The sequence below is a fragment of the Schistocerca americana genome, chromosome 1, assembly GCF_021461395.2.
Source record: "Schistocerca americana isolate TAMUIC-IGC-003095 chromosome 1, iqSchAmer2.1, whole genome shotgun sequence".
NCBI classification, from domain to species: Eukaryota; Metazoa; Arthropoda; class Insecta; order Orthoptera; family Acrididae; genus Schistocerca; species Schistocerca americana.
Window position 1 is genome coordinate 913654964 of NC_060119.1, and position 27709 is coordinate 913682672.

The following is a 27709-nucleotide window of genomic DNA, read 5'->3' on the forward strand; positions in this document are numbered from 1 at the left end:
TTCACCGCACATGCACTCGCAAATGAGTACGGTGCAAATACTACCATACATTCTGCCTCTTAAAGTGTCCTACGATGCACTTCATATTTTCTTCCCTCCAACAACCGAAGGATAGCACAAAAAACCGCCATTCCTAACAGTAAACTGGCAGTACTGCGAAGTGCAAATTAATCTTGCTTTCACTTCTTTTCCCCCGGAAACTGCCGGTCGGCGCGTCCCGCTCGCCAGCCCGCGCGCACCTACCGGCCCTTGTTTATGGCCCAATTCTCCGTTCCGCCCCGAGTCGATTACGCGGAAATAACGCAGGGGGAGCGCCCTGAGTGCGAGTGCCATGGGGCGGGGCGGGCCTTCTTTGTGAGCTGTGGCCACGCCCCGGCCGTCTCATTACAACGCTCCCTGACGACAGTCGGCACCTCTCGCTCGAAACGTCAACTTTACCTCACAAGTCTTAATTGTTCTATATCAACACCTATACTCCGCAAGCCACCGAACCGTGAGTTGCGTTTTGATAACACTGTCTTCTGCCCTCTTTGCTGTTCCTTTTCGCGAATGGTACGTAGGAAAAATTAATGCAGGTGAGTCTCCTAACGCTTTTTTCGTCGTCGTCATTTCCTGAGACGTATATTAGAAGAAGTAATATATCGCCCCACTCCTTTTGGAACTTAATCTCTGTTGGAGCTTTTAGAATAACCTTCTCTTTGGTACACAACGCCTCTCTTGTAACTGCTTCCGCTAGAGTTTGTTGAACATCTCCGTAACGGTCTCGCGTAAACCAAGTGATCCCATGACGAAACGCGCCACTCTCCCTCATTCTTCTCTGTGTCTTCAGTAAATCCAATCTGGTAAGGACCTCAGACTGATAAGCATAGTCATCAGGAAGAGAGGGGTGGGGGATGGGAGGGGGGGGGGGACAACAAGAGGGTGCATTCGGCACCTCCCTCTCTCTTCCCCTCCTCCCGCGCCCGGTCCCAATCTCCAATCCCTGGGATCTGGAGTACGGAATTTTTATTCATTACAGATTTCTCATGCACTTCTAGAATTCTCTGGGATATGATAACCCTTTTGTATGTTCTACCCTGTGCGGCTGGTCCCGGCGGAGGTTCGATTCCTCCCTCGGGCAAGGTTGTGTGTGTGTGTGTGTGTGTGTGTGTGTGTGTGTGTGTGTGTGTGTGTGTGTGTGTGTGTCTGTGTGTGTTTGTCCTTAGGATAATTTAAGTCGTGTGTAAGCTTAGGGACTGACATCACCTTAGCAGTTAAGTCCCATATGATTTCACAGACATTTGAACATTTTTTTTATCTTCTGCCAAATTTATTTCTTGTGGCAGGACACGTCTCGAAACTGACAAGCTACGTTATGTAAATAATGCCCCCCCCCTTCCCCTTGATAAATTTCTGCGGACGCCCCTACTTAATCAGTAGTCAAGAACTGGTAGATCTATTGTTTTGTAAATCATTGCTTTAGTGGGTGAATTAAATTTCCTTCAGATACTTTCAATGAATCTCAGCCAGACTTCTGCTTTCTCAACAACAAATCGTACGTACTCATTCCACTTAAGATCTCTCTGGACGGCTACTGCTAGGTATTTTACAGTAGTTACTCTTTCCAGTAACGGATGAACTTCTATTTAGTTACACCTATGGTCACCTGGTAGTCCTTGCACCAATTGTCGGTCCTATGCAGGTCTTCCTTTGTTTCTCTACCGTTTTCTCTCTTTCTAGCGTTCCAATAGACGTCACTGTCGTCCACGAATAGCATCACAGAGCCTGCGATGTTATCCACTAGATCATTAATATACAGGGTGGTTCTGTGATGATGTTACAGAGTTTCAGGGGTGATGGAGAAGGTTAAATGTATCAGTTTGAGGTAAGGAGTCCTGGTCCGGAAACGACCCTGTCGAAAGTTATAAGTGAAAATCGTACCGATACCTCTGACAGTGGACTACATGAACCCGTCTTGTTGTTGCTAAGATTTTACGGCAGACAACTTTCAGAGGTGGTAGTATGGACCAAAACACGACAAAAATGTCTGTGAACATGGGCTCTAAAATGTGTACCTTGAGAACTATGGGCACTTGTTCGGTATACGAGATATGGTTCACAGTATCGAAGATGAGCAATTACACGTGGTTCTTAATGTATGCACATTAGAGTCCATATTTAGTTGACATTTTCTTGTTTTGTCCATACTACCTCCTCCAAAAATATGGAAACCACAGAGCTTGCAATAGAAGAGACGTGTTTCACAACACTGAAGATCAAGTACTCATATTTAGATATGGATTTTACAGCCCTAATAGTTGTTTGTTTTCTGGGTGAAAATGTTACTAAACTTATTTTGCTCTTTTTCATTTGCAGATTACGGAATAAGGTTATGAGAGGGATAAACAATAAGATACAAGGTATTCGTTCCACATAAAGTGCAGTAACATGTGGTATTCATCTTCGACATTCTTGCAGACACTGTAGACAACCAGAGATACTTCCAGAAGCTACTCAACTGCTCTTCTTATTTACCATTAACAAATAGTCGCAGTTTGAAACAGCATCGAATTCTTGTATTTAATAGCTACATATTAAAAATTTTCAGGCAATCAAATTAATTTTAAAAATAAATTAAAATATCGCCCGCTTCGTAAGTCTGTACAAGTATTTATAATTTTTGAGAGATTCATCAAGATTGTGCATAGACAGATGAGTGAACACTATATTCTGCGTTCATCGGTGTGCCAATCAGCTTCGAAGGAAGAAGATTTATACAGCGATACTTAGAAAGTTCATTGTTTTGGGCTTTTAATGACGCTGAGTGCAGTGGATTGGTATTACATTTCACACTCTGCTACTTAGTGACTAATAAACATGTTAAATACATGTGTACGACACAAACTCAAAAATGGTTCATATGGCTCTGAGCACTATGGGACTTAACTTCTGTGGTCATCAGTCCCCTAGCACTTAAAACTACTTAAACCTAACTAACCTAAGGACATCACACACATCCATGCCCGAGGCAGGATTCGAACCTGCGACCGTAGCGGTCGTTCGGCTCCAGACTGTAGCGCCTAGAACCGCACGGCCACACCGGCCGGCTTCGAGGTATTTGATAATGTTCGAACACAATATATGTTCCAAAATCCTGCTGCATATAGACGTTAACTATATGGGTCTGTAATTTCGTAGATTACTCCTACTACCTTTCTTGAATATTGGTGTGCGTGGTGCAACTTTCCAGCCTTTGGGTACGGATATTTCGTCGAGCGAACGGTTGTACATGATTGTTAGGTATGGTGCTAATGCATAAGCATACTCTGAAAGGAACCCTATTGGGTATACAGTCTGGACCAGAAGACTTGCTTTTATTAAGTGATTTAAGTTGCTTCACTACTCCGAGGTTCAAAATGGCTCTGAGCACTATGGGACTCAACTGCTGTGGTCATAAGTCCCCTAGAACTTAGAACTACTTCAACCTAACTAACCTAAGGACATCACACACATCCATGCCCGAGGCAGGATTCGAACCTGCGCCCGTAGCGGTCGTGCGGTTCCAGACTGTAGCGCCTTTAACCGCTCGGCCACTCCGGCCGGCACTACTCCGAAGATATTCACTTCAACCTTACTCATGTTGGCAGCTGTTCTTGATTCGAATTCTGGAATATTTAGTTCGTGTTCTTTTATGAAGGCATTTCGGAAGACTGTGTTTAGTAACTCTGCTTTCGCGCCACTGTCTTCGATAGTATCTCCATTGCTACCACGCAGAGAAGGCAGTGATTGTTTCTTGCCGCTAACATACTTCACATATGACCAGAATCTCTGCCAGGTTTCGAGACAAAGTTTCGTTGTGGAAACTGTTATAAGCATCTCGCATTGAAGTCCGCGCTATATTTCGAACTTCTGTAAAAGATCGCCAATCTTGGGGATTTTGCGTCTGTTTAAATGTGTCATGTTTGTTTCGATGTTTCTAACAGTGTTTTGACCTGTTTTTTGTACCAAGGAGGATCAGCTCCGTCGTTTGTTAATTTATTTGGTATAAATCTCTCAATTTCTGCCGATACTATTTCTTTGAATTGAATTGAAGCCACATCTGGTTTACACTTATATTATTAATTTGGAAGGAGTGGAGATTGTCTCTCAGGAAGGCGTCAAGTGCATTTTTATCTACTTTTTTGAATATGTATATTTTTCATTTATTTTTGGAGGATTTGGGGGTTACAGTATTCAATCTCGCTACGGCTTGTAACTGTCGCTAAGGTTGGTTGGTTGATTTTGGAGGAGGGGACCAAATAGCGAGGTCATTGCTCCCATCGGATTAGGGAAGGATGGGAAGGAAGTCGGCTGTGTCCTTTCAGAGGAACCATCCCAGCGATTTGGGGAAATAACAGAAAACCTAAATCAGGATGGCCGGACGCGGGTTTGAGCCGTCGTCCTCTGGAATGTGCGCCTAGTGTGCTAAACACTGTGCCACCTCGCTCGGTAATAGTCACTAAAAACAGAAGATATCGGCATTTATCGCTAGGTGATGTTAACAGATATTCTGACGTAATCATGACCTAGAATATATAAAAAATGGTTCAAATGGCTCTGAGCACTATGAGACTTAACATCTGAGGTCATCAGTCTCCTAGAACTTAGAACTACTTAAACCTAACTAACCTAAGGAAATCACACACATCCATGCCCCAGGCAGGATTCGAACCTGCGAATGTAGCAATCGCACGGTTCCGGACTGAAGCGCCTAGAACCGCTCGGCCACAGCTGCCGGCTAGAATATATCCTAGAAATAATCTGAATAGCCTTCAAAGCAGATATAGGCGCAATGCGGTAGCAAACATACGCATAAGGGCAGTACCGCAAGTGAAAATGCTCGAGAGGAAAAAAAAATTCATTGCATCACGCTTCTGCGAATTCGAGGGCCGACTCCTAGTAATACATTATCCATCTCGACAGGACTTATACTACAGAAACTGGATGTTCACATTTCTGTGTCCACAGTGCATTTGCTATTGCAAGTTACACGTCCTACTCGAAATTATCAATTGAGTTGTGTTCTTGGGCAGAGGATTTTATCTAACAGCGTACTGCTATATGTCTGTCATATTAAAACGCAGGAGACCGCAGCTCGTGGTCGTGCGGTAGCTTTCTCGCTTCCCACGCCCGAGTTCCCGGGTTCGATTCCCGGCGGGGTCAGGGATTTTCTCTGCCTCGAGATAACTGGGTGTTGTGTGATGTCCTTAGATTAGTTATGTTTAATTAGTTCTATGTTCTAGGGGACTGATGACCATAGATGTTAAGTACTAGCCGGCCGAAGTGGCCGTGCGGTTAAAGGCGCTGCAGTCTGGAACCGCAAGACCGCTACGGTCGCAGGTTCGAATCCTGCCTCGGGCATGGATGTTTGTGATGTCCTTAGGTTAGTTAGGTTTAACTAGTTCAAAGTTCTAGGGGATTAATGACCTCAGCAGTTGAGTCCCATAGTGCTCAGAGCCATTTTTTGTTAAGTCCCATAGTGCTCAGAGCCATTTGAACCATTTTTTAAAACGCAGGAAAAACTAGTCGGTACTTCAAAGAACGAAGTTCCTTAAACTAGGGAGTGATGGACATTTGCCTTCTCTTTCTTTGAATTGGTACGTCTTTCGAATATAAATTTTCTCTTACCTATAGCGTTATTTAGACTCATAACAGCCTTCAGCCACGTGACGTGTTCCATTTGCATGTTGCATTGTGTTCTCTGTTGTTCCATCTCGCGATACTGAAGTAACTATACCGGCCGGAGTGGCAGAGCGGTTCTAGGCGCTTCAGTCTGGAACCGAGCGACCGCTACGGTCGCAGGTTCGAATCCTGCCTGGGGCAGGGATGTGTGTGGTGTCCTTAGGTTAGTTAGGTTTAAGTAGTTCTAAGTCTAGGGGACTGATGACCTGAGATGTTAAGTCCCGTAGTGCTCAGAGCCATTTGAACCATTTGAAATAAATATTAATATCACGTAGGTAATCTGGTTTTATCTTTAACTGCTTAAGTATCAGTTTTTCTAGTTTTATATTCAGCACACCTCTTTGTTATTCTGAAATACAGTCAAGTACGGATACCGTAAATGAAAACTTCTGAAGTTTTTGTAAACTGTTTAGAGAAACAGTACATCACAAAGGAGAAGTATTACCTAACTCTGATTGTTCACATACCAGTTGTGTTCAATAACACAATATTCTAGAAGTGCAATGAATAGTTTTTGTCAGTAACAGAAGTCTTATGATAATCATGTGGGAAAAAGTAGGTTCAACTTCAATATGCCATCGACTCTACGGTTGCTGAGTACGGAACACCAGCTCGAATCGGAAAAACCGAGGAAAGATTCGGCTGTGATGTCGCTGAAGGGACAACCCCAGAATTTTCGGAAAACTAAGAAGAACTTTTATCGCGATGGCCCGATGAGGATTTGAATCTCGCTACTAAATATTAAGACATAAGACAAGAAGGTCATTATTAAAATGAAGGTAGTATAGTAACAAACTAATCTAGTAAAACTTGTAGTTGAAAATTACTCTGTCCTCTACCCTTGACGTACTTACTGCGTTCCAGATTTAAAAGGAATAAAATTATAAACTGAAATCGTTCTGATAGGTGCTTCGCACGATGATAGACTTTTCCATATGTGCAACATAACTCAAGATGTTCGCCCTGTATCTCAATGTATCCACAAAGAGCTTAGTATCTACAAGACTCAGAAAAATAGCGTAAATCGCATCACAAGTAACCTATAACGCAAAGAAAACGGGATCGCCAGCCTAGAGGTGCTGGAACATTGCTACAGTTTATCAGACAGACGCAATATCGTTTATTTGCTGCAATATCCCGCAAATCGTTAACCGTCGCCTTAGTAAATCGGGTTCTGACCCCCAGTTCGATCTGAAGACTGATCTTCAGCGAAGACTTGATATTTCCGACACGCCCCGAGGCTGCATGCGACCACTTCCAGCCTCGCGGGAGATGTTATTTGATTTAACGCGCAGAGTCTCTCCCTCGAAGAAAAGAAATGGAATATGACGCAGTCTGCGGGAAAGGAGACGGTCCAATTCGTGATGGACCGATAAGTCTGGTGAATGAGTTATCGGGGAGGGATCTATTTGAGCGAATGGCTCGCCATTCCCGTTCAATCAGCTGTGAGGCTACTGTCGGTGAGCGGAAAGCGGCGCAGCCCTTGGCGACACCGGGTCTTTTCTCCAGACGAAGCTGTGCTCCTGTTCGTCGACTGAATTACTGGAGCACCATCATTTAGCACTAATAAGATTTAATTTGTTAGATATGTAGCGTTTTCTAATAAACGAGTAACTTGGTGCTAGGAGCATTTTATTTGTTCGTATCATATAAGAAATCACAGTACATTTCGAACCTCAGTTCATACACATTTGATCACTTTGGTTTTTGGATACGTAAAGGAACTGAAGAAAGCGTTCTAACAAAGTGCTTAATAGTGAAAGAAATACTTAAACAAACTCAAAAGCTCTTTCATAGGATTTGTCGATCTGGAAACGGAGTGCGAAGCCGTGAAATAATGCAAGATGCTCGAAATTCCTAGATATAAGATATGGGGAAAGACGGGTATTATACCTCGTGTACAAGAACCAAGAGGGAACAATAAGAATGGAAGACCAAGAGTGAAGTGTTCAGATTAAAAATGAGGTAAGTCAGGGATGTAACTTTCGCCCCGATTTTTCAAACTGTACGTCGAAGAAACAGTGACGGAATTAACGAAAAATTTCAGGAGTGGAATTAAAATTCAGGATAAAATATATCAATGATAAGAATCACTGGTAATACTGCTAACCTCAGCGGAAAGACGAAAGTAATGAGGAGTAGCTGAGGCGAGATAAACTTAACATCAGAATTGGGAGACGAAATAGAGAAGTGAAGGAATTTTGCTACAAGGAAGCAAAATAACCTGTGTCGGACGAAGTAAGGAGGATATAAAACAGAGACCTCCACAGAACGAGTATTACTGGTCAAAAGGTTATTAGTATCAAGCATTGACCTTAATTCGGGAAAAATATTTGAGAAATTACGTTTGAGGCACAGCATTGTATGAATGTTAATTACACGCTGTGGGGAAAATATGAAAAAAAAGAAAATCTAAGCATTTGAGATGTGGTGGTGTAGTAAGATATTGGAAATTTAGTGGACTGATGAGATAAGAAATGAGGTGGTTCTTCACAGAATCAGCGAGGAAAGAATTATGTGGGGAAACACTGACAAGGAGAACGGACAGAGTGACAGGACGTATGTTAAGACATCAAAAATCATTTCATGATTGCAAAGGGAACTGTCTAGTGTGAAAACTTTAGGGGAAGATAGAGACTGGTACGCACGGAACAAATAATTGAGAACTTAGGTTGTGAATGCTACTCTGAAGTGAAGTGGTTGGCACGGAAGTCTGATGACACCCGCAAAGCAAATGCATTTAAGACAATAATCCTTGTGGACGTCTGCTTGTTGTACATGGTTTTACGCTCCAGCTGTAGGTGATATTTTCTTTCGTAATGACTTAAGAGTACATCAGTTTTGTCTTCTAGTTTCGGTCGTTGTGTCCACCCACATATTGCTATTTGCAGGTAAATATGGTGTGGAGGACATTGGATACTATATCTTGCTGAGTTCAGTATCAGACCTCAGACCTCTCCAGGAGAGGGAGAGGGAGAGGGAAGGGAGGGAGGGAGGGAGGGAGGGAGAGAGAGAGAGAGAGAGAGGGAGAGAGAGAGAGAGAGAGAGAGAGACTGTGACGACGGTGATCCGTTTTAAGGATAGACACGTTGACATCGACTGCTACGGTATATGGCAAAATGGCAAATGTTGAAACTAATATTGACCTCCCCTCCCCTTCGTTTTCATATCGTATCTATCCATGACAGTACAAAAACAGCGTGTGGTATAACTATTTCTCACATTAAGTCACACTGAGCTGATTCACATTTAACACATGACACTAGAGATAAGAAAGGAACACCATGTCCCTGCACTTGGAGGTTTTCGTGGGCTAAAAAGAGTAATGAAGCAGTTCATGGTCCATCTCTAGTCCCACCCACGATTCCTCCTTCGAGAAGTAGTTTCAACATCCATTACGTGGAACTTCGAGCGCTCATTACTTCTGCATGTCACATTTAACTTCCTAGGAAATCTACCGAGGCCACATTTCCTCTGTTGGCAGAACTACTTGGAGAGATGTGGCTAGTTCCTTCCAGCCCTTCCTCTCCCTGCAGTGCAGTCCTGCTTTGTGTCCAGCAAGCTCTTCCAGTCTTGATGAAACATACATTGCTTCAGTTCGTAAAGCTGGAAGTTAATTAGCTTTATTTTAGGTTAAAAGAATAAAAAAGAGACCTAATAAAATTAGATGTACTTCATTCCTCAGACATATCACGATCCTCAACAATCGCTCACTCGTGACAGTAATACATACATGCTTCGTAGAACGAGTAATAGCGTTGGTTCCACACGCTAGATGACAGCATTTGGCAATAGTTTTTAACAGAACTTGTCAGTTAAACGACACAAGATACCAAAGGGCCAATCATCTGCATAAAACAATATTTTTCACCTCCCAAATTTTAAGGTTTTTCAATTTCCTGATTTTTCCATTTTGCTGCTGCTTTGCTAAGAAACAGTTGAATAGGATATATATGAGGAATCCGAAAGCCACAGACAAAAATCCGGGAGGTTTTCAGGACTATTTTCTGACGAAATTGATATAAGGGATGCGTGGTTTCCGGTGGCTCGTTAGCGTTATAGTGTAATTGTGATTTATTCAGTTTGTTACTACAACTACCTTCGTTTCTCTGAAAATACCTTCACAACAGTGAAGAAGTACGTAATATGCAATCACCAATATCTATAACGCAAAACGAAGAGTAATTCAAATTCCTCAGATGCAAAAGGACTGAAGTGGTTACAGGCGCTGCGGGAACAGCTCAACATAGTGACGTTGCCTCGCTATTCCACTTAGTTCATTGAACGCTTACGAGAGGTGCGTACTGACTTCGTCAGTAAACCTGTCGAAAATGCTGCCTATCACTGTTAGCGTACAAACTAACACTGCTGAAAAAACTAACCCAAATCAGAACCGAGCAATACTGAATGTAAGCTTTAGGGCAAAGAGTAAAGCGGTCATTACTAATGTTGAATGAAAAGTAGTACTATGAGTGAATACGATACATCGTTTTCAAACAAGATACACAGTGTATTCCGTGTCTTCATTTGCACTGTTGTGCAGGTATTTTCAGTGAATTTTTTAATAAAGACACAAAGGTAAATGAAGATAAGAAATCAAACGAAATGCGATTATTCTGTAACGAGCCACCGGATACTACTGTTCCCTTATGCCAAAACACTCAGAAAAAATCCTAGGCCAGTTTCTGAGTTTTTACGGGTGGAGTTCGTGTTCACCTTCCTTAAACTTTATCAGATATCGCGCATGCCGTAGTTTCATAACAACTACTCATATAAGGAATATTTGAACTTCAGGTTATTCGTATTTGGGGTAAAAACTAACAGCTGACCCTCGGCACAACCCACTATAATGTGTGTAAATAATCGAAACAATTGATACTGCATCATCGTAGAGTTTTCACAGCCGTAGAACATTCTGGAGTGATTCTAAAATGGATCTCTCACATAAAATTAGTTACTGGGAAGGCAGTTTACAGACTGAAATGCTTTGGAAGAATCCTTCGCACGTATTTATAGCTCCATCCACTAAGGACATCGCTTGCAAAATCCTTGTGCGATCGATTCTTAATTACTAGTAATCAATGTACGACCCATTCCACTTTGCAATAACGGAAAAGCCGGAGCAGCCAGAGCAATTTGTTTCCGGTTTGTTCATCCTGTGCGAGAGTGACACAAATTGTCACTAGTCCTTAGTCGTAAGTTGTTAGAAGAAAGACATCTGCATCACATATATATTTATTCTTACAGTTCTGAAAAAATACGTTTCAGAACATCTCTCCAACATACATTTCTCGTACGGATCATGACGGAAAAATTGAGAGGAGGTGAGGATTGCATGGAGACGTACGTTCGTTCTTCCTGCGAAAGATCTTCCAGTGAATAGGAAAGAGGTCAAATGATGCTGGTGCGAATGGTAGTTTGCCAAGTACATACGTGTATGTGGAATTGGCTAGTTTCTTATTTTTGCCTGGGGTGTGCATCGCTAAATAAGCTGACTACGTTCTGCGTACCACTCAAAAACAGCCTTCTTCATCCTCAGAATGGGCGTAGTAGCCTGTGTTCATTACTGGAAAGTAATGGCTATTTATGAAAAGAAATAACGGATATTAAGGGCTGCAGATACTCGGGGTGCAATCAAAATGAAAGTGAACAGGAATCATTTTGACAATAGACCGACAATATTGAAAGCACCGACTTCATATACTTAATAACATTATGCTTCTAGTGGCGGGAGAAATATCTGCTGTAAGGACTTCGACCTAGAGGACAATAATCTAATAAGTCTTCGATTATTTTTCCTTCGATCTCAGTTACGAGATACGCGACCTGCCATACATACAGAAAGACAGGTATCTAGCCATATGCTTTTACGAACTTTTTTACCGTGGTGTTCAGGTATGAAGATCTCGCTATTTTACTGCCATTGATTTACGAACATATTGTGTCAGATACACGCCTGGGACTTCCTGCAAGTGTATGACAACAACATATGTGGGTTATTTGTTGTACAAGGAATTAGTGCAACAGACTCCTTGTTCTATATATTTACTAAGCAACGCCAACAGCAGGAGTAGCAGGTTTTGCAACCCGCGCCACGCAGCTTGAATACTGCGCAAGCGCCCCGTTCCATAATACCCAATCAAGCGCGAGAAATTAATCAAATCCGTAATAATCTCGTCATTATGGTAAGCCTCGCAGCAGTCCGTTTGATGGCGGCATTCTATTGGAGCGATAAACGCGCGGACATGGTGTTTGATATGTTTGCCCGTTTGTGTACACGCTGCACTGGCGGCTCCACGGCGACGAACGTAATCGCTTAGCGTTTTGCATGTGTAGACAGATTACATTGTGTTATGCCAGTCTCCGCTGCACCGTTATTAAATTTCACCGTATTGTCTCTTCGGTTGAGTAGAGAACTGTACAAAGTAAGCAAGCAAATCTGTATTTTCCACTCACATATTTGGTATTTCTGTGCAGTAATTCCTAAAATTTGGATAGCAGACTATCGGTATTTTACGACTCCACGCAAGCAATTAAAATATTTTCATAATTTTTTTTATATTATACATCTGAATCTGTCCCAAAAGATGGAAATGAAGAAAGAAGTGATTTCCTTTTAAGGTTCGTTTTGCTTTTCAGTATTAAGCTTCAACTTCACTGGCAATAGCGAGTGCTAATCGTCAATCGCTGGAAGGATACTATCATGAAAAACGACCAGAGGCAATATACCGTATGTGATTTCCTTTGTTATTCAGCAGCCCTTATCTAATAGCATTCACACCGATTTTTAATAAAATTTGTACGTACTCTTTCAAAAACGTATAAGCAAGAAGTAATCACTGTGACAGTAAAATTGTAAGCTTTAAGTGAAGAGTCTGTTTGTCCTGGTTGTCTATGTTTTTCGTGTACAAAATGACTACCAAAAAACGTTGACGAGAAGGTGAATATTCTTAAACTACACCATCATGCGGATGCAAGTATACATTAATAGTAGAAACCCCCGTACAAAAACGTAACGTAATCCTAAATTTTTCGTCTTCGGTGTTCTTTAGTGCGGTGTACGTCAGATTTTTCAGCTGTTTCAAAAACACCAGACAAAATTATAAACGAGCAATTTGTTTCTAAGCATCGAACACAATGTTTCAACAATGGAAAATCCAGGATCGAATGTAAGAATATTATGAGAAGGAAAGTTGCTACAGCTTCTTGTGCCTATCTGCGACTCAGCATCTCCACTATATGGTCAGTAGCAACTTTCCTTCTCAGAACATAATGTTTCGTTATTTAACACCACGAAAGTCGTGTCTGTCTCTATATGTTGACTGCAGCTAAGAAAACCGCCTGCACGAGTTGTTCAGTTATTATTTTATTGTCATCAGAACCGTTCTGTCTCTGTATCAAATAATCGCCTGTAGTACCGTGCTGTAAAATTTAAAAACCATCTATGTCATAGCTACACATTAGCAGGCAGACAGCGGATCGTGGGCATGTATGTCGGTAGACACTGCGTAAGCGGACAATCCACAGTTTTGCTCCTCTGTGTCTGAACTTGCTTCAGCATGGTCGCTCTTATCACTTACCTTCACTTTTGCGGTGTAAGATCTAGGTTTGCGTGAATTTAAAAGCGAAATGTGCCTGACGATAGTGAAATAATAATTAAGTAGCCGCTAAAATACGTTTGCTTTTAAGATCACAAAAGAACTTCAGAAGAGGTTGATTAATTTACCGGCTACCTGGTTGCAAATTACAACTGCTCACTGTTTCAGTACTTTTGTAGATGCCCATCTCATTTTGAGTGGTCATCTGCGCTGCCAACACAAAACATTGTGCAGCTTAAGAGCGCCTCTTCGTTTCTCTACTGAGCCAGCGGTGTCAATGCTGTCGCCCTCTCACAGAGTGACACAATCCAGGAGCCACTGTGCTGCTCAATTTCTCATCTGTTGCGCTATTCCAGGCTCTAAGGGTTCCATAATAATGGAACATTTAACAATCGACCGGAAATAAATTTACTACCTTCATGGATCCACTTTGCTTAAGACACTTTCCACATACCTCAGTCTGGTAGTTTCTTTAACGATCATGAAGGGAAAATTAAACCAAAGAGGCATGCATGGAGACGTCCTTTTGATTGTTCTTACTGCGAATACAGAGGCGGTCGAGATGTTGCATCCGACTTACGAGATAAGGATCTGTCATACTAAATGTGATAGCATTCCGTGCCAGCGAATTGTCCAAGTTTTCTGGCGTTATAGTAACGAATTTTCCGAAAAATGCGAGTAATCGTATACTGTCGACATAGAAACCAGCGTGAATTACGGATGTTAAATATCAAGGAGTATCCTTCAAAAGTGATTTACAGTGGATCTAGGAACAAAAAGTTGTTGGAATACTATATACTTCCTACTAGTCGTCAAGCGCGTTTTTTATGGTGTTTCGGCAGGTGTCTCAATTTAGTTTTTTTAAAGATGTGTACCTGGAGTCAGCCCAAACAAACACTGCTTATCACGTATTTCATGCTACTCCCAGTGTCGACGGAAAGCGTCGGTTTGTTTCCCGTTCAAACAAAATTATTTTCAGAGCGGAATTTTATGTTCCGGTTCGATAGAGCCGTCCCATATCAGTCTAGTGCGATACTCTTTTTATCAATATGTATTGCGGCTTTGTCCCGCCGCTTCAGCGTGGTTAGGAACTAATTTGGCAAGCTTAATTTAAGGGGTGGCCGGATGCCTTTCCTGCCGCCATCCCGAGCCCCCGAGACGGAATTAGTGTACCCAAGCTGTCTGCGTCTAGTGTAATCCATGGAATAGTGCGAACGTGTTAAGATGTCTGTGAGTCGTGTAACTGAGGCGAAACATGGGGACCAGCCCAGTATTCACCTAGTGGGATGTGGAAAACTGCATAAAAACCACATCCAGGCTGGTCATCACACCGGCCTTCGTCGGTAATCCGCCGGGCGGATTCGATCTGGGGCCAGTGCGGCTGCCCGAGTCCAGAAAGCAGCGCATTAGCGCTCTCGGATAACCTGGCGGGTTATTGATGTGTATCAACAGGGACAGTAAAACACGAGGAAAACCAGTATTCCAGCAGCGACCGAGCAGCGCTGCTGCATGGCGGTAACAATCATGGCGCCACGCTTTTGCGTAAAATGGAGCGCAAATTACCCAATTAGATTGGAGATTTGCTGTGTTATTTTGTTTTAGCTGCTCCGGCAGCGTGCAACCGTACTGTGGCGCGAGGATTTCGACGTGTACCAGGATTGCTGACTTGTATCTTCAAACAAACAAAAAACTAATTACGTGTCTTTATTATTTCTAGATGGTATAAGGGGCGATCAGAAAGTTTCCGTATGAGGGCGTTGCTGCAGCGTATATGCAACGTAGCGTGACTCCATCGCTGTTGTAAAAGCAGCGACATTCAGGCAAGGGATTAGTGTACTATTCATGTCTTTCCGACTAGCCTGCGGTAAATGCGAGAACGTGAACTATGGCGATGTTGTTACCAAGTGCTTCCAAACAGAACCAACGTGCCGTTATTCTTTTCTTGGCTGCTCTCGTCCTCATAGCTTTACTTCTGCCAGTACCTCGTCTCCTACCTTCCAAACCTTACAGAAGCTGTGAGGACGGGGCGTGAGTCGTGCTTGGGTAGCTCAGTTGGTAGAGCACTTGTCGACGAAAGGCAAAGGTCCCGAGTTCGAGTCTCGGTCCGGCTCACAGTTTTAATCTTCCAGGAAGTTTCATATCAGCGCACACTCCGCTACAGAGTGAAAATCTCATTCTGGCCAAGAGTTTTGATTGTCAAGAAGTTCTCGGTCTAATCATAAACCTGCTGTAATTTCGCATGATCGCGCAACGAAATTTTCTCGGTATTCTTACCGTGGCAATTGATTGTTTCGGAAAGTAACACTCTGTCCTCCCATCTCCACTTGCATATCATGTGAAGATAAGGTACCAAACCAAACCTACCTGTTGCTCTCACTTGTACGGCTGTAGAGATGAGTGAGAAGACAGGCGACCTCACTCGTTGTGTTTTTAGGACGCGCCGGTCCACCCTATGCCATCGGCCATCAAGCTCGCCGGATACACGGACGCTGCCTCCGCCTCCGCCTCGAGCAGAGGCCCGCGACCTCTCGGCTGTTGTTGCTGCTGCGGCCGCAATCTGCTCGCCCAACAGAGCGCGAATGGCGCTTCTTGCGTCGCTGGCCTGTCAGCCAGAACGGGCGCTGCCGCTCTCGGTTACGTCCTGCCCTTTTTTTTTTGTCTTTACCCTCTCTCTCCTTGTCTCCTCCCCTAAAACACTACTTCAGCCTGAAAGGAACAGACAACAACCGAGTCCCTTGCTCCACCGTCCTGTGATTTCGACGTTTCGACGTTGCGTCGTTCTCATTGATTCGTTTAATGCATGCATAATTTCAAAAACACACTTTTTTCGTTACACTCAGCAATTTAAAATTCGTTTAGAACTTATCGAGTCACTTGCGATTGCTATCTCATGGCACAACCACAAGCCAGATTCTGAAACTGATCGACAGATGTCTGCTTGTTCGTTCGAGAGAATATTGTTTTTATTGGTATATAAGAAAGCTGTCGGGTGTGTAGAGAGAAAGCGCAGGTTGACGGTGCTTTCCTAGGATTGGAGGGTTGGGGTGGGTTGTTTGGGGAAGGAGACCAGACAGCCAGGTCATCGGTCTCATCGGATTGGGGAAGGATGGGGAAGGACGTCGGCCGTGCCCTTTCAAAGGAACCATCCCAGCATTTGCCTGGAACGATTTAGGGAAATCACGGAAAACCTAAATCAGGATGGTCGGACGCGGGATTGAACCGTCGTCCTCCCGAAGCGAGTCCAGTGTCTAACCACTGCGCCACCTCGCTCGGTCTATAAGAGAGCTATTTTGTTTGTTTGTTTGTTTTTTCCAACCTTTCGTCGGTCACGAAATGAAAACCACAGTGAAAATCAAAAATGTTTTATTTTCAACATTTAGCTACGGTCTCCAGTTATTTCTCCACATAGTCGCCACTCCGAGACGTAGACATTTGTCGTAGCGTGGTACCATATTTCCAATTCCCTAGTCATAGAAGGCAGCCACCTGTGATTTCCGCCAATTTCCTACGGTGGTCTGCAGCTCGTCATCTGTGCCCAAATGCTGTCCTCATAGACCATGGTTCATGTGAGCGAAAAGATGAAAACAGAAGTCTGTATGGTGTTCAATCACCTCCAATCCAAAACGCTGTAGGAGTCTCTTGTTGCACCTGCAGTGTTCAGCCGATTGTCATGTGGAATGAAACGCATGACAGTTACATTATGTGGTGCGCACGAAGTCATGCAAAACCTCTCAGCAGGCGATTCTCCCATGTCAGGAGGCACTAATTGTAGGCATGGTTAGGTGCTCACTGTACGCTCAGAACTGGAAAGAGCGACGTGACGTGATAGACGGGCATACTAGAGACACTGCCCAACACATCTGCCCGAAGCTTCACCAGAATTTCACTGCGGTTTCAACTGCGCGACCGATCAGAGGTTGGAAAAAAAAAAAGCCATCGTATATCTATAACGAACGATGAAAATGTTCCAGTTTGAGGGCGTTGCTACAGCGTATGTGCAGCGTAGCGCGACTCCGTTGCGGGTATATAAGTACCCATTTTAGACAAACGATTAGCCTGGCCTTTGTAGTTTTTCAGACAGCACGCGGTAAACGTGGAAAACGTGAACTATGCCGACGTTATTACCAAAAGCGTCCAAACTGGATCAACGTGCAGTTATTCTTTTCTTGGCTACCGAAAGACAAACATCGGTAGACATCCATCGCTGAACGGGGAATGTGTATGGGACACCATGCCTGTCGAAAACCAACGTTGTGGAATGGTGTTCCAAGTTCCATGCTGCTGGCGATTCGACACAACGTGCGTCCACATATCGCAAATGTCATAACGCAGAAGTTAGCAACTCAAGTGAGAAACAGTTGATAACCCGCCCTATAGCCTTGATCTCTCCTCATGTGATTGGTACGCTTTCGCTCCTTTACAAGGATCTTGAAGGGTCGACGATTCATGTCGGACGAGAATTCGCAGCAGGCAATAACGGACCTCTTCACGCAGCAGGACACGGTGTTTCACCAAATGGGTATCTTCAACTTGGTGAGGCGATGGAATAATTTTCGTGATGCTCACGGCGATTTTGCCTGATTGGCTTAACCGACTCTAGACAGTGCTGCCTTCGAACGGGATATTTTTATTGCTCCCTTATGTATGTGCTTTCAAGGTATCGGCATCAAACGTCTAAGGATGACAAATCGTGTCATGTCATAGGGAACAGTTTTTGTTAGACACAAAATGTTCGCTGACGCTTCCCGCCGACATTACGTGTTTTGAATTCGACGGCCATGGTGTGATCAGATGTCACCGAAGTAGCAAGAGCTACTAACCTAGTGTGCTACAGCTGACTACTACCTGAGTCTCTCCAAGCAGAGAAAAATATTTTAGAAGCGCGGCCTACCCCCCTTAGCAGGTAGCAGATGACAGGACTACAGCCAACACACATTGTATACGAAAACAACATAGTGCCTATGCACTGTCACAATTCGAACATAACCAATAATAAAAGACGCTTACTGTCGCTAGGAAGTGTCAGCGGATACTTTATGTCCTTTTTGTTTCGTAGATCCATACTGAGGTGATCCTCAATGATGTAGAATATTTAATACAACAAAAATTCACATTTACAAAAGGAAATTTTTGATCATGCTGCTTCCACAGATCTCAAGTAAAATGGTCCTCAAGGATACAGAAACAGTAAAAAAAGTTCAAATATATTTTCGTTTAAAAGTTAGTACCAAACTTGTGACAAACATGTAAACGGAAGTGCATGAGATAATTCCTAGAGCATTGAAACCACGCATCGTCAGACAGAATGCAGTTTACAATACTTGCTTACACAGATCGCATTACTGCACCGAATATGTGGAGAAGTCGGATTATACGTAACACTCATGTTATTTGAAATTATTAATAGTACAGATATTAATTGGGTCTACTAAGAAATTCGTTAATGACGCAGAAGGGGTTAGCCACCAACTACTCTTTCAGGCTCCTGTTAAATTACACTTTATTAGTTGTTGCACTTTTTATAACTGCTGGCAAGTTATTGAAAATGTATATTCCTAAATAATGGACGCCTTTTTGTGCAAAAGAAACTTACTTTAAATCTTTATGAGGATTATTTGTAATACTGATTACATGAACTAAATTGGTTGTTAGCAAAAGAGATATACTATGGAGACAAATTACATGAAATAAAATGTACGCTGGAAAGGAGTAGTTTATATTACCTGATCCTTAAATAGCCTTCTTCAGGACGACTTCAATTCACGTCAGAAATAATTCGTGTTATAAGCTTTTGGAGTCAGAAGTCTTTTACTTGTTTTGATGAGTTAACCCAAAATATCTTTTCGCACGGCATTATGGAATGAAAGTAAATTAAGTATGTCAGTTTTTTAAATTTTTATACCACTTATTCCTGTCAACCTCCACATTGCGAAATTAAAGATTTGTTTTGGACGTTATAGCAGTTGATGCTCCTAACTTCCTTGAAACACACAGCGCAGAAGCAAATTTTAATTTATCCAGCAGTTGACTTAAATAGCAGGTTTCGCTACTTCATTGCAACAGCTCATTGCACAAAATGTATTGATTAAAGATTGTAAGCACGGTCTCAAAGGCATGTTTCTTATGTGGCAGGGAAGAATGTTTGCCTTGCGTTACGAGAAACACTTGTTGGTCTACGAGGGCCAAATTCACGACAACAGCTCTTGTCGGCAGGGCAACCTTCTCAGCACCACTGGGTTTATGAAATATGCTCCGCCTAACTGCAGCGGCCAAACAGCCGCTTTAGGTCCAGCGACTAGCCAGAGTGCTCCAGCAAAACGGCAAAAAAAAGAAAAAAAAAGAGAATATCTGCGGCCGGCTAGCTCACTGCGTAAATAAGGGTTATAGTTGCACCGTTTCGAAACACACGCTCTGGATACACTGGCACACTCTCTCGGACCGAAGAGCGCTTCCCAGCCGAAGCGGTCTGATTTATGGCACGGGCATGAACGTTAATTTCTTTTGGAAAGGCTGGCAAGCTGTTACCGGAAAGAACGACCCTCCGTCGCGCTTTCCACGCGCTTTTTTAAACTTGCTGCTTCTCGACTTTTTCCTCCCTCGGCGTCATTAAACAGCCGGAATAGTTCATTTCTGTACATCGGGGCCACAACATACAAAAACAAGTTGCAACAGCTGTAGCGGAGTCTGAAAATCTGTGAGATGCCCAATTATAAGAGCTCGCATACAAGTTCCACAGGCGGCATTATCAACTGACATATATGAAAGAAAGACAAAAAATACGAGCAACTGAATTCCTCTAAAACTTGACCACCAACATTGCAGCTTCATCCGTTTAGCAGGATGAAATGCCGCGCGTGCCCTGTCTTGTGAACAACACAAGCACACACATTCCATTTATATCTACACTAAAAAAAGATGCGTTGTAAGATGACTCAAATATAGTTTTCTGAAAAAGAGAATATATTGTATTAAAACAGCCAATATTTTTTCATCGTTCTATCGTAGTGATGCTATCCAGAAAACAGAAACATGCGAGAGTATTTTAAATTTACCGTCATGTGAGGAAGGAAGGACAATCGTATATTCACTACTCTTAAAAAACCGAGAAAGTGCGATAGCAACCATACTCTTAGGGTTCCGTGCAAACTTCTTTATGAATGTAGGAAGTTCATCTACAGGTTTTGATGAGTGAGTTGGCGAGTATCAGAATATGTGTCATAAATGGCCGTATCTTTTGATTACGTTGAAATAAAAGCTTAAATTTTTTACACCGCCAGGGGGCTGTAGACCTTAGTATTCGTCATAAATTTGAACTAGGTGCCTTTACCGGTTCCTGAGAAAAAGAGGTCTTAGCAGACTGGTAGAAAGACGGACACTAGAGTGGTCTGATATGGATTCCGCTTTTACTGATTTGACGTACGGAGATCTAATAAAAGTGAAGTCCTATGGCATTGTTGGCTGGAAAACCACGGAAGGACGGTTCAACCGCAAATTGAGAAGATTTTTCTGTTCTTCGCGCACAATTACATCTTTTCTTCGCGACTTGTTAAGAGTTCTGTGTTTAAGTGTGTCTGAGAAGTGTAGACTCATGTAATGTATGTGTGTGTAATGTGGTTTTAAGTTTGTGTTGTATGATGATAAGAAAAGGGAGTGGATGAAACTCGGTACTACAAGTCCGATCCACGAACGATGGCAGTTTGCGGAGCTCGAGACACGGAGGATTGCATTGTTACCTATTCCAAGCGACAGTTGCGGTACGTGCATACAAGCAATCTGCTCTTTATGAAAGCGTTATCCGGAAAATTATGCCTCTGGCTTGCTTGTGTAGTATTTGTCGCTTACCACCACCATCAGTCATGAAAATTCGCAACAAATGGAATAAAAATTTAGCTAATAACTCGCTACGATCACGTTTAGTGCTCGCATCGGCTACGACATCCATAGCATAGCGCTCTGAACACTAATGCACGCTCATTGGTTGTCGGAGAAGACGTGTCGTAGGTGCGCAGAACAAGCCTAAACTGAACCGGCATCTTTTGTGACTCCAACTATACCACATAGCCTATTCCTCTAGAATTTCGCGAATACTTAACAATGTTCACATATGAACTCTGCTTGTAATTTCTGATGAGTACAGTGCGGGAGACAAACCGAAATATTCCCTCTTTTTACTGGGTGAGACAGGATAAGGGTTAAAATATCTATCCAACTATTCCTATTTAGATTGCCCATTTCGTTTTCTAAATCTCTTCACACAAATTCTGGAAAGTTTCTCTGAGCAAGGGAGCTGTCCTGTTAGCTGTCCTTTGCAGTCGTAAGTACTGTGACACACATGGCGATAGGCGTCAAAGACATTTGTCGAATCAAATGCGACAATTGTTAATTTACTGGACTCGTGTTTGAGAGGAGTGACGCCATCCAGCTTTAAGTTCTCCGTCATTTTTCTAAACCACTTAACATGAAAGATGGAACTGATTTTTAAAAACGACTACGGCCGTTTGCTTATCCTATGCCCTAATTGTCAACGAGGCATCTAAAGCTAATTTTCTACCCTTCAAAGTCATTTTTACTACCAGCATGTGTCTGTGCTTCCACCACACTTTACAAATACACAAGGCCGGAGGAAATGTGCTGTTTACCACCTGAACCATCCAGCCAAGTCACTTCGGCTGTATATGAAATACAATTACTGTAACAATAGGATTTAACACAAATTAATGATGATGTAGTATGTCAATCTTTATTAAACTTGTATCCATATTCTGAAGAAACATCGCAAAAACAACATATCGCCAGTTTGTAAGAAGCATATTTGAATTAAGCAACAGTGCTGTCGTAAGCTAAACTTGAGGAAGCCTTCAAACAAGCAACGAATTCCACTGTTGCTAACAGTCTGCAGTCGTCATTTGACAAATGAAAACAGTTCTAACAATTGAGAAATTTCTTAATACAATCTACCTCTGCTTCTCTACGCCGAAAACCGTTGAAAACTGGTCGATGTTAAGATTTTTTCTCATGCCCTTAGCGGACGGTATTTGAGAATAATATTTAGATATCTCTGCTGGAGTAATCGTTAATCCTGTTTTAAGATTATCAGCGGAGCGCTTCGTAGTTGCCCCACTAGGAAAACTAGGTGACTCATTCCAAGCGTCTACCTCGCCATACCCAACAAACTTTTTGGTACCCTCCCTCTTCAGTACAACGAGTATGTGATTATTCGTGTTGTCCCTCTGCGTACATACTGCATCCTCCGTTATTTTATGCTACTGTTTATCTCACGACCGTCAACACGTTCCACTACAGCACAGTTCTGTCCATATGTAATAGGCTGTATATGATTGTGTGAGCTCAGCGAATGATAATTGAGACACGAATGAAAAAAAGCGATTTTTGCAATACTATTATTTTATTGATGCATTACAGAACGATTATGCCGGTTTATAAGCTCATTTCGTTGATACACGTTAATTTCAGGTAGCCTGCGATTAACGTTTACCAAGCCCAAACAAATAAGGCATATTCCTTTCATTTACTCGCGCACTGTAATTCCCTCCGGCTGCATTTGCAAATTATTAATCCTGTTGTTAAATGCTATTACATTTTAACGTCCGTATAAAATATTCAAAACATATTATACTCATAGTTTCTTCCAACATTATGACCGGATTTTCTTTTGATTTTTCCCGCATAACAGTTTAATGGTAAGTAAAGGCTTCATGTGAGCATGAAATTAGTGCCATCTGAAAATCTTTTGACGTATCCTATACAGACAGACCGTCCTCTTACACTAACCTGTGTCTTTAGATAATTTAGCGAAGATCCATGACAATAGCCAACATTTTCTTTCTTGTATTCTTTCCTAAAAAATAGCATTTATAAGGCACTGATTTTTAATCATACTGCAGTAATTAGATCGTTTTTTTTTGCATGATAATTTATCTTTCTAACCTATCAGCATGCTGTTCGTCTTTATGAGTCACGACCGCTCGTCACTATCTTATGCCGCCCCATCACTGTGAAATACGAATATCGTTTGCCCTGATACATAAGATCGGTTCTTCTGTTGACAGGTCAACACAGCTGCTTCATAGTAGCTCTGATAGCCTCGCCTAATGCTAATACCTGTTCATAAAAGCTGTAAGTGTAAGAGCGAGAAGAAAAGAAAACTGAGATTGAATCCACGATTCTCCAGCAGGAGGATTCTCTCCCCTCACACTGCGTCTAGTGCGCAGTGGGGATACAGTTGAGAGCTGCTCCGCTGGACTCAAAGCAGTGAAGCCTGTGTGGTCAGGTGGCGAGGCTGTTTATCATGATTATCCGTAATCCGCGGCGGCAACATGTTTGAGGTTGCGCAGTGCGGCCAGCGTGCATGCGTAGGCAGAGCCCCACCACTGCCTCAGTGCAGGCCACAGAATTCCACTGTTCAGAATAACTCAAACGTGTCCCGGCGCATCGCATCTGCTTCTAGAGTCTGCTGACATTAGATCCCCAGATTGGGTCTCCGAATAAATATCAAATCTCTCTCCAATGCAGCGTTGAATAAGCGTGCTGCAAGGCACTGCTGATAGGTTGACCGGACTGTTAAACGCAGTCGCCGCGTTTTGGTTCTTTGAAAAGGTAGGTCTGCATATACAATCATTCACGTGTGTATTAGAGACTCAACATGAGCACAATTGAAAGGGTAGGGTAAAGAATAGGGCATGTTAGAAGAATCAGTCAAGTATTCATCTGACATGATCTCGGGAAATCACAGAACATTTGCGTCGGTCTAGCCGGGCGATTGAACTCAGTCCCTTCCAATACGAGGAAAATCTAGTCAACATTGTACATCCAGTTTCCTGTTGAATGCAAAGAGCATTCGTCAGATGCACGTCCAGCCATCCAAATTTTCCGTTATTGTTGTTGTGGTCTTCAGTCCTGAGACTGGTTTGATGCAGCTCTCCAAGCTACTCTATCCTGTGCAAGCTTCTTCATCTCCCAGTACTTACTGCAACCTACATCCTTCTGAATCTGCTTAGTGTACTCATCTCTTGATCTCCCTCTACGATTTTTACCCTCCACGCTGCCCTCCAATGCTAAATTTGTGATCCCTTGATGCCTCAGAACATGTCCTACCAACCGGTCCCTTCTTCTTGTCAAGTTGTGCCACAAGCTCCTCTTTTCCCAATTCTATTCAATACCTCCTCATTAGTTACGTGATCTACCCATGTTATCTTCAGCATTCTTCTGTAGCACCACATTTCGAAAGCTTCTATTCTCTTCTTGTCCAAACTATTTATCGTCCATGTTTCACTTCCATACATGGCTACACTCCATACAAATACTTTCAGAAACGACTTCCTGACATTTAAATCTTTACTCGATGTTAACAAATTTCTCTTCTTCAGAAAAGCTTTCCTTGCCATTGCCAGTCTACATTTTATATCCTCTCTACTTCGACCATCATCAGTTATGTTGCTCCCCAAATAGCAAAACTCATTTACTACTTTAAGCATCTCATTTCCTAATCTAATTCCCTCAGCATCACCCGACTTAATTCGACTACAGTCCATTATCCTCGTTTTGCTTTTGTTGATGTTCATCTTACACCCTTCTTTCAAGACACTGCCCATTCCGTTCAACTGCTCTTCCAAGTCCTTTGCTGTCTCTGACAGAATTACAATGTCATCGGCGAACCTCAAAGTTTTTATTTCTTCTCCACGGATTTTAATACCTATTCCGAATTTTTCTTTTGTTTCCTTGCTCAATATACAGATTGTACGGCGTCAGGGAGAGGCTACAACCCTGTCTCTCTCTCTTTCCAACCACTGCTTCCCTTCCATGTCCCTCGACTCTTACAGGTGCCATCTGGTTTCTGTACAAATTGTAAATAGCCTTTCGCTCCCTGTATTTTACCCCTGCCACCTTTAGAATTTGAAATCTAGAGTTTGTAATTTTCCGTTAGTTAACCCGAAAACCGGTACGATACCGTTGACAAGGCGACGGCCGACTTCCTGCATTATCTTTGCCCACTACGATCTCAGTCTCCGAATTAAAGCCGACAGATGCTACTCTAGCGCCTTTAACAGTTAGTCATTTACAATTCGCATCCATAAACAAAAAACTCCACCAGTATCCTATCATCTACATCCAAATCCATACTCCATAAGCCACCGCGTGGAGCATCGCGAAGGTTACCTTGCACCACTGCCAGTTATTTCCTTTCCCATTCCAGTCGCAAACAGAGCGAGGGAAAAACGACTCTCTGTATGCCTCTGTACGAGTTCAAATTTCTCTTATCTTCGTGGTCCTCACTCGAAATGTACATTGGCTGCAGTAGAATCATTCTGCATCAGCTTCAAATGCAGGTTCTCTAAATTCTATCAACAGCGTTTCGTGGAAAGAACGTCGCCTACCTTCCAGGGATTCCCATTTGAGTTCCCGAGGCATCTTCGTGACACGAATCATTCGAATCTACCGGTAACAAATCTGGCAGCCCGCCTATAAATTTTTTCGATCGTCTTCCTTTAATCCGACGTGGTAGGGATCCCAAACACTCGTGCAGTACTCAAGAGTGGATTGCACTAGTGTTTTATACGCGGTCTCTTTTGTAGGTGAGCCACACTTTCCTTAAAATTCTCCCAATAAACCGAAGTCGACCATTCGCCTTCCCTACTACCGTCCTTATGTGCTCGTTCCATATCGCTTTGCAACGTTACGCCCAGAGATTGAATCGTCCTGACTTTGTCAGGAGCACACTATTAATGCTGTTATCATTACGGGATCGTTTTTTCTGCTCATATGCATTAACTTGTGTTTCTTTCTTTTTTTCAACGTTTAGAGCCACCTGTCACTCATCACACCAACTAGAAACTTTGTCTAAGTCATCTTGTATTTTCCTACAGTCACTCAACGTACATCACAACGTCATCAGCAAACAGTCGCTGATTGATACCCAGGCTGTCAGACCATTTGTCAAGATCTGTCTTCTGTCATCCTTCTTTCTGCACTATTTCAGAGTGCAGAGGAACTTACTTTCGCATTTTAAAAGTTTTCCGATTGGTTTGATGTGGCCCGCCACGAATTTCTCTCTTGTGCAACCTTTTCGTCCCAGAGCAGCCTACGTCGTCAATTGTATGCCGGATGTATTCCAAACTTGTCTTCCTCTACAGCTTTTATTCTCTACTCCTCGCTGTAGTGCCATGGAAGATATTCCATAGCCGGCCGGAGTCGCCGTGCGGTTCTAGGGGCTACAGTCTGGAACCGAAGGACCGCTACGGTCGCAGGTTCGAATCCTGCCTCGCGCATGGATGTGTGTGATGTCCTTAGGTTAGTTAGGTTTAATTAGTTCTAAGTTCTAGTGACTGATGACCTCAGAAGTTAAGTCGCATAGTGCTCAGAGCCATGTTCTGCCGAGAACTTCCTCATTCCTTGTCAGTCCACCTAATTTTCAACATTCTTCTGTAGCATCACACCTCAAACGCTTCGATTCTCTTCACCTAAATATTCGTCTTATCAGGACCAGCACATGGTAGGTTAAGCAAGATGAAACTATCCACTGCCATCCAAGTTCCGGAACCGTGTATGCCAAAAATAAATAATTTGTTCATATTATTGGACCTAGGTGATACGGTAGATACTTGTATTGTTACAGTTTTAAACAGAAATCTCATTACGTTTACTGTGGAAAACAAGGTGTAGGTAGTCTTCTCACTGTAATGCCAACATCGACGAACGCTTGAGACACAAATGTCAGCAGAAAGTTTCCCATCTGTGTCCCCATCAAAGTAGTAGTCAGTTAACTCTATGATAGAATCTAGAGTAATTGCGCGTCTTGAGCCGGCGTCTGAGCAAGCCGACTGGTTCTATGCGCTACAGTCTGGAACCGCACGACAGCTACGGTCGCAGGTTCGAATCCTGCCTCGGGCATGGATGTGTGTGATGTCCTTAGGTTAGTTAGGTTTAAGTAGTTCTAAGTTCTAGGGGACTGACCTCAGAAGTTAAGTCCCACAGTGCTCAGAGCCATTTGAACCATTTTTGCGCGTCTTATTCGGTATTAAAAAGGTAATGCAGAATCTTCATGTGACCATACTAAATTTTTCATGAGAAAGTCAGTATTTTTTATACGTGATTTCTGTTTTTATGTTTCAGTTGCTTGAGCCCGAGGTCTGCGTATTTCTACGAGTTCCCGCCGTCTGGTAAGTTATTGTTTCACACTTCTATTAGACATTATTTCGCTTGCTTTATGGGAAACAGTTCATTGTTCAGAGACGTACTGCGACAGACGATACATGCGGTGATTGCTACAAAATTTAAGCTCGCGCTGTGGTCTCATTAGAGAATTATTATAGGGTGTTATTGTTTTCATGTGACAAAATATTGTTTTTTATTCTAATATAAATGTTTTAGAGCAGTGAAAAGATAAAAGTGCC

At 42.7% G+C, this 27709-nt stretch overlaps 1 protein-coding gene across 1 annotated transcript in view; it reads left to right on the forward strand.

Moving 5' to 3' along the window:
* Positions 1-27709, forward strand: part of LOC124595108 (SAM and SH3 domain-containing protein 1-like) — a 427338-nt gene that overhangs the window by 156632 nt on the left and 242997 nt on the right. Inside the window, exon 3 of the mRNA XM_047133709.1 lies at positions 27429-27475. Coding sequence (XP_046989665.1) covers positions 27429-27475 — 47 coding nt within the window. The remainder of the gene's footprint in view (positions 1-27428; positions 27476-27709) is intronic.